The sequence below is a fragment of the Leiobunum rupestre genome, chromosome 10 (assembly GCF_980474605.1).
Source record: "Leiobunum rupestre chromosome 10, qqLeiRupe1.1.hap1, whole genome shotgun sequence".
Lineage (NCBI taxonomy): Eukaryota > Metazoa > Arthropoda > Arachnida > Opiliones > Sclerosomatidae > Leiobunum > Leiobunum rupestre.
Window position 1 is genome coordinate 31,653,642 of NC_143393.1, and position 8,763 is coordinate 31,662,404.

General features: G+C 36.3%; 1 protein-coding gene across 1 annotated transcript; it reads left to right on the plus strand.

Annotated features, from left to right (window-relative positions):
• The first annotated feature begins 5,302 nt into the window (after positions 1-5,302).
• Positions 5,303-8,404, plus strand: Ktl (BTB/POZ domain-containing protein Ktl). The gene has a single exon (XM_090160919.1). The coding sequence runs from the start codon at positions 5,813-5,815 to the stop codon at positions 6,614-6,616; it is 804 nt and encodes a 267-aa protein (XP_090017045.1). The 5' UTR covers positions 5,303-5,812; the 3' UTR covers positions 6,617-8,404.
• Positions 8,405-8,763: the final 359 nt, after the last annotated feature.

Below are 8,763 nucleotides of genomic sequence, written 5' to 3' on the forward strand. Positions count from 1 at the left end.
TAAATAACACATTTAGTAATACACGTTTAAGCACACCGTTAACTGAGTTAAAGGGATGCTTCATAACTATTTATTAACTAAAACTTTGAAGATAAAATTAAAGTTTAATGTTTTAACAAAATTATAGGTTTTGTTTTCTATTTATAAATATTTAAACAAAATTTTCTGTAATTTTTTATCATTTTAATCCCAAGAAGGGTTTTCTAGAAAGATAAAGTTTCTGTCAAAGATGAATTATATGGCAATTAAAAATCAAATAACGGCACGTATAACTATCTACAGCTTTTATAATGGACTTCTATTCAATAACACATACCGTGTCAAAATCTCTAATTGCGTGTTTATATGTTTATTATTTAAATGTTTATTTGTTAACTATTTGTGCATATTTATCTTTTTTAATTTTTATTGGAATTTCTATTTATTTTATTGATTAATGTGCTTTTTGATTTAAACAAGTTGTCAATCAAAGAAGAAATAATCGCTATCAATAATCAGAGATTTTTAATGTATATTTTATCGCTCCGTCATGTGGTTTTTTAACAGATAAGAATAAATTTGGTAGCGTTTGGTTTTAAAACGCCCAGGAAATATTGTTCTTTGTCACAGTTATATTTACCATAGGTGTAGCCAGTTCGCCGTTGTTGTGTTGCATTAATTATGCTTAATTTAAAGTTTTAAACTTAATTTTTTTATTAGTCTCGATTATTTTACCGTTGATATGATGTAAACTTCAACACTTTATTTATTGAAGAAAAACACTTCTTCGGATTAAACTAACTCAAACCCAATGAAATTAAAAAAATATATGATTGCTCTGAGAAACGAAAATACTTTATTTTCAACTTGTTTCTGTATTTTCACTTTTACTTGTTATAAAAATAGTTATTAATAGAAACACAATTCTTTTAAGGGGCGCTGTTTCTGTTTCAAGGTTGTTTTCGGGATATTAAAAGGGGTGCGTTCAGTAAAGCTCAGCGCTGACATCTATTACCTACTGTACGCTTTTTGTGTTTCCAGTTTTGACGTCATGATGCTCATCGGGTGCAAGGGTCGGGTTTTTAGTTTAGCTGATTATTATTATTTTATTTATTAACTTGTTGGCAGAAGGAGAATTATTTACATCTGGAATTAACCGATGAGCGATGACTGAACGAAACGAGGTTACAATTTTAGCTTTACCGTTCGTACTCCATGTGTTATTGAACACTTCAAAATTACATAGTAGCACCATTAAAGTTGTTATTGAGCTCTTATAGATGCAATGTACCTTTCAAAAGGGCGTTTAACACCTTTATAGATGACATTTAAATACTTCATTGTTAATTAGTTTTTAAAGGTGTGATTTTATTCTTTAAAAGGGCGTATTTACACCTTTAAAAGTGTTATTTATTTCTTACGAGATGCAATTAGCGCTTCAATAAAACATCTTCAAGGAAATCGCCAAAAAGTAAATGTTTATTTGGTGCTAGTTGAAATAATGGAAACTTTTCACCTGTAAAAAGGCTGTAAACAGAACATCGTGATTTTTCTAAGCATTAATATGTCAAAAAAAGCTACCTGGTTAAAAGGACACACTTGTTGCATACCGTACAGGTGAAAAGTTTCCATTAATTCAACAAGCACTATATAAACAGTAACTTGCAGGTCCTGCCTCTTCGAAACATTACTTCTTGCCGATTTTTTATTAAAGGGCCTATTTAACTCTTTTAAAGTGGATATTTACACCTTTAAAAGTGTAATTTTACTATTTAAAGGTGTTATATATACACTTTAAATGGACATTTTAACACTTTTAAGCTTGTGATTTACCGCTTAAAGATGCAAAATGACTCTTTAGAAGTGTGTTATTACACGGTTAATGGAAATGTTCTATGTCACAAACTGGGAAGAATGTTTAAAAAGTGTTTAAATAGTGTGGAAAAGTTATTCTAAATCTCATTTTCACACCGTATTTTTAATAAATATATCGTAAAGGTGTTAATACGGTATTTGATAGCACTGAAAAGTGGGTAATAAAAAATTCCTAAAAAAAGAATGTACAAATGGTGTTAAAACGGTTGGACTAAACAACACCCCAATTTCTTAGAGCCAAAGTCACCAAGAGTGGGTACGGGCCCGGGAAAATATTAATTTTGGGCCCAAATAGAGCCGTAACTATTGAAGATAACTATACATTTGAGGGGATAAGTATACCTGGTTTGTTGAAAATCGGTTCCCTGAGGCGGAACGGGCCCAGGCCATTTCTCTTGTTGGACCTGAATTTAACCTAAGGTAAATTAGGGACTTTAAATATAAAATCTTTACCAGATTTACAGTCAATAACCAATAAAATAAAATACTAATTGTAGGATTAAATCCCCAAATTTCATTACAGCAGATTGATAGCTCTTATTTTTAAAGTATTAGAACGAAAATATCAACATTTATTATAGGATATGTTTATAAATTTTCAGGCGTTAAGAGCTTAAAAATGCCTGCGCGGAAATGAAAATATATTTACAGGTATTTTAATATTCTAGCGGCGGTATTCGTAGATTTGTAACTAATCTCTGAATACATAAACCGGGTATCCCATTCCTCGTAAATTCTCTCTTCCAACTTTCATCTGATTTGTTGAATAAATATTTAAGCAAAATAGAACCGTATGGATGGTACTTCAACTGTCAGGTCATTCGTACTTCTCAGATATCTGAAGGATATCAATTAATATGATTAGGTCAATCAGACTTCAAATTATATCTGATTAATTATCGCAAGTAACCAATCTGAACTGAACTGCTATAATTAATCAGATTCAATTAGTTGTATAATTATCTGACTTATGCTGAATCGCATAAGTCAGATAACTGTGGAGAACAAAATATAAACAGGTAAATTAAAAATTGATAACTGTGAGGCATTCGATAATTGTGAGGCATCTGATAATTGTGGCATATCTGATAACTGTGAGGCATCTGATAATTGTGGCACATCTGATAACTGTGTGGCATTTGAAAACTGTGAGGCATCTGATATCTGCCCACTTTCGTTTTAGTTTCAGGTTTAAAATATCTGGTTTGCAATTTGACCAATATCAACTTATCTGATCATATCTGAAAGTAAATGCGGATATATCTGACGTATAGTAATTATTAACTCGGTTCAGATAACGCAACTGTTATCTGGAAGGAGTAGATTAGACCATAATGAAAAGGGATAAAAAAAGCTAAACCCTAAACAAATTTGAAGAAATTTGAAAACATACAAATAGCTCGTACAGATAGGTCTTCGAGCAAACACAAAGACTCGAATCTCGGACCAAATAGATCTTCGAGTGAAAAACTAAATTAAATTAAATAAAATAGCCAGAAATTCCAACGGTAGACCGGTTTCGTCCTATTTTTGGACTCTTCAGTACCGTGCGGGAAATCTGGCTCGTGACTGATACACCGAAAAGAGAAACTAAGCCTAAACATTAAAAATTTCAAAACGCGTTGCGTAGCAACGGAAAGCCGAATAGGGGGAGAGTGGTGGAGATTAGTATATACGTAGTGTTAAGTTAAAAGGAACCACCTATGGACTGCATTGCAATACAGTCCGTAGGTGGTTCCTCTTAACTTGTTGTCTGGAAGCACTACGTACTGGAACAATTATCCTTGCGCATAAATATAAACAAAGACTTTCACCTTTCGATTCAACGACATCGCTAATGTCACGTGCCATTCATTATTGAAGATATAACGGTGCCGCTATTTGGAATGCTGACCGCCATCTTCGTAGTTGGTCGATTTCGATGTATATTGCAATAAATATAAATATTATAATTGGAGTATATAGACAATCAATGAGACAACGTTATTCCAGTGTATACTGGAAACATTTCATTTGAAATATGTATTCAACGATGCACTTAAATATGTTTAAATAAATCATGGCATATAGATGTTTAGGTTCGCAACACTGTCCGTAAACCACGTACAGAGGAATAACTTTACTTTTGTTGATTGACTAATTATTCAAATTATAATTGGATACAGATATTTATGGTTAAATAAACCATTGTATTCATCGGACTAACGATACTTTTGTTGATTACGTAAGAATTCCAATTACAATATGGCTATAAATTGAAAAATACACTCTTCATTTAGTTCAACCATGAATATCGAACTGCATTAGGTAGTCTAGCCTCAGTCGCCAGGATGGGAGGAGCTTAGTAATTATGACGTCGGGAACGCGCCACCGCTCAAAAATTGTATCGAATTAAGGGCAACGATTTGAAACTTGACTAGTTTTGAGTGCCAAGGCTTAGCGATAAATTTAGTTTAAAAAATTTGAATACACATCGTTTTGATTGAACGAAAATAGGTAAGAATATTAATAATAAATTCCTTTATTTATGATTATCAAGTAATATTGTTAAAGTACAGGAATTGAACTAAGAATCACGAGTCATTTTCTTCGCCGGTTAAATCGCGGAAATGTTTTGTGGATGGAGTCAACGACAATCACCTATCTCCTGATTGGCTCAAGTGATTACGTAAGACGCAAAAGGCACCGCCAATTTTAACCCCAGATGGTAGAAAGGGTAATGATATAGTTGGATATTCATGGTTGAAATGAATACACTCATGGTTTAACTAAATCACCGCGATACTTTTGTTAATTGCCTAACTATTCAAATTATAATTGGATACAGATATTTATGATTAAATAAACCGTTGTATTCATCGGACTAACGATACTTTTGTTGATTACGTAAGTATTCCGATTACAATATGGCTATAAAATGAAAAATACACTCTTCATTTTAGTTGAACTCGGCTATACACTAGAAATCGACGTGCTCCACGGCATCCCTAACAATACCCAAAAACCAAAGCCGGAATTAAATAGAAAAAAATGTAAAGCAAGAAAGAAAGATGGAGTTGCGAAATTGAACGCGAGTGTTTACTTCTTCGGAGGTGCCCTATTAAAAGCGAAGCGCTTCGAGAAACGGCTGACCTTGGAAATAGGTTTGGGGGCGGCAAACCCGAGTTTTCTTTCTAAATGTAGTAAATAAATGAGAATTTTCCCGGGGCCTATTTGCCTCGCCATCCGCAAAATTACGCATTATGTATAATGTATTTGACCCAGTCACGTCTATCCACGCTGAAGTGTGTTGCTCAATAGAGCAGACTGGCTGATAGAGGCTGGCAGAAAAATATATTTCCCGAGAAGGAAGAAAGCCTGTTACGCGAAGCCGACTTCGCTTAGAGAGAAATGACGTCCTCGGTGTCGAGGAGGGGAGGCTAGTCCTCGGCAGGCGCGCGAGAGGCCGAGTTTACCCGCGGCGTTCGTCCGATATATCGATCGGGGCCTTAGCGCGCCGTCGTTGTTGAGTCTCCTTCTTTGTAAAGAAATCCGCAGTACAGCCTGGTTCGGGGCTGCGCGGAGGAAGCAACGGTTCCTCCATCGCTAACTGAACTGGAGGGACGACACTTTTTCGACGCGAAAAAACAGAGAGCGGGACTTTAAAATAAACGTTTTCGACGAAATAAGTAGCCGCTGTGTCATGGGGCGGCCGCTCGAACCTTCGCCGGCTGTTTCGGCCGGCCGAGTCCTGTCCAACATAATCGTATTTCCTTGATACGTTCGAGCGAAGGAATCTATCAGTTTTTGGAGCCCGTCGCTCTCGATCAACCGAGCGAGTTTGCGGTTGCCTCCCCGCGACGCGACCGCCATCCGACGATTCTCGCTAAAACAAATCCAGCTCGTCTTAGAAACGAGACGTTTCGATCGCGGTTCTATCTATTTCTGAAAAAAGCGGAAGCGACAAATAGCGGGTGAAATGTCGGCCACGGCCAACGGAGGGGGTCTCGCCGACGATGGCGGACCGTTGACATTCCCGGATATCGTGGAACTAAACGTCGGCGGCGTGTTCTATACCACGACCCTGAATACGCTGATGAAGAACGGCGATTCGCTGCTGGGTCAGATTTTCTCCGGCAAGAGCAACCGTTCGATTCTCCGCGACGCCAAGGGCAAGTACTTCATCGACAGAGATGGCGTCCTATTCCGTTACGTCCTCGACTACCTCCGAAATCAAAAGCTCGTGTTACCCGAGAACTTCCACGAGAGGGACCGTCTGAAAAACGAAGCGGAGTTCTTTGGTCTGTCGGACATGGTGGAAAGCGTCACCGCGGCGACGGGCAACCTGTCGCTGAGATCCGGCTCCGTCTGTCCGAATCCGCCGTCGCCGTCGTCCTCGGGTCCCGCGGGATACATCACCATCGGATACCGGGGCAGCTTCGCCTTCGGCCGAGACGGATTGGCCGACGTCAAATTCCGCAAGCTCACTCGCATCCTCGTCAACGGCAAAGTGGGCATCTGCCGGGAGGTCTTCGGGGACACGCTAAACGAGAGCCGCGACCCGGATCGAGGCGTCGACGAACGCTACACGGCACGATTCTTCCTGAAACACAATTTTCTCGAGCAAGCGTTTGACAACCTGCAGGAAGCCAATTTCCGTTGCGTGGCGGCGGCCGGATCCGGAACAGCCTGCGGAGGCTCGGGAGAACCCCTCAAACCTGGAATGGATTCCGAAGAAAATCGCTGGAATCACTACAACGAATTCGTCTTCGTGAGACCGTAAGTCGTGGACATATCCGTCTCTTCACTCGGAAGGTCCGTCAAGCGTGGCTTACACGACAAAGAGAGATCGCCACCCGACAATTACGCGCTGTTTTATTTTACGAGTGACGGGTGAAAGGACATGGACTTTGGTTTTTACGCTACCCGAATCGTCGAATGGATGACGCGTTTACGACTTCAGCTGGACAAAATGCGTCGTACTCTGTTAAATACAAAACATAACATGTTATGGTCCGTGCCGTATACGTTGGGTATTTAAAATTCGAAAATTCAAAGTTTTTTTTATTCAGGATATATGGTTCGACAGTAAACAGCAAATTCTACGCTTGGACGTATTGTTCAAAATTCACGACGATTATCGTTCTGTATTTTAGAATACGTCTTTTCGATTATTACAAATTATAGACGATTCCAATAATTAATATAATCAATCTTCCATTTTATTAATATTATATTTATTAATATTTTACGATAATTTACTTTCGGTTCTATTAATTGTTAAGGCTGTTCAATAATATTAATAATAAAACCAACTTGTAGGGATTTATTGTCGAATTAAAGAGCTCACCAGTTATACATATATATATACAGGTTTATGTAAATATCAAATTATTTACGAACGATGTGTGACGCGATATAATAATTAGCCTAACCAAAATAAAATTAAGTAGTCGGTGTGAATAGTTCTATATAAAACCAATTCTTAAAATAACTTAATATAAGCGTTCGTTGACTAGTTTATATAAGATATAAATTGCTTTCATTGTCAAATCGTTGCTAATATCTATACATGTATAGTATTGTTTAGATCATAAAATGCGTATATCTCTATTATTCATTATTATTATCGAGACTATTTAAAGAAAAGTGTAAATTATATCTATAATATACTTTCAGAGTGATTTTATTAATTTTAAATTCTGAATTTTCATTTAAACAAAGAACGAAACATTTCCATATACAAGCATATCTTATCCTTATCAAACGCGTTAATTAAAACAAAAAGTACTTAATTAATTAATATAATTATCGGAGAGGGTTATTCCGCGTGACAAACGTGGGGCTGGTCACGCGGTTGCGTTTTCTCCAATTTCCAGCATCCCAAAAACAATTCACGGATTATTGTGAAAGATGTTATTATTTGGTGATTGATATAAATATATATATATATATGGAATCAAATTGATAAATTTTAGCGCAATAGCGTTAGTACTATACCATTTGTCTATATTATGCGGATTAATATTTATAAAGAGTTCAATTGAATGGATCAAATATAATAATATGTTAGGCGTAATAAATTTATTAAGTTTTAATCTCATTAAGTAGAAAACACGTTAAAAGTAACGCTTATAGAAGTATTTCTATATATATATAAAAAAAAAACCAAAGTAGCAAAATTGGTTTAAATTCTATTTACGAAAAACTCTTCGAGGGTTATTTCCGTAACATTCTGCTATTTCATTTTTGCGAAGTTAAAAAAAAATCGCCTAATTTTCTACATATCGGTTGCTCTAACTACAAAAGGACCGTTGAACAAATTATCTTAAAAATATTTCTTTTTTTAAATTTTGTCACCTATATAATTCTTTGTGTGACGTCGGCGTAATATTTAACTTATAATATAAATGCACGTGCGGTATATTACGAGTTACTCTTACACTTATATTGAAACAAAAACCTTTTCTGTACATTGCAACTGCTAGATAAATATACACAAAGCATACATCTAAAGAAACAGATTTCTCATTGTTAAAAATTCACGCGAGTTCAAGATTTTAAAAAGTTAATTATAAAAGCACTTGTTCGAGAAAAAAAGTTGTGTGAAAATGTGAATAAAGATTACTTAAAATCGTACTCTCTTTCTACTCTCTAAAGCCACGCTCACACGGCCTATTTCGCTTATCTTGTGAGCAAAGCATAAAAGATACTGGTTGTAAAGCCGGTTTTACTGCATTGGTTTGGGTAGCATTTTCTCGCTATTTTTAAAGGGAATTATATGGATTTAGATATTTCGGACGGTAGTTTGTGAATTCTTGCTCAAATTGTTAGGGGTCTTCCGTAATGCTTTGTGGTTATATTCCCTTTAAGCGGTAAGCCCGAGGGGCAGGTCACTTCCTTGATTAATGACGCTCCCCTCAAAAGATT

Excerpts from the sequence above, each read along its gene's own strand:
- Ktl (XM_090160919.1), top strand. The coding sequence starts at position 5,813 with ATGTCGGCCACGGCCAACGGAGGGGGTCTCGCCGACGATGGCGGACCG.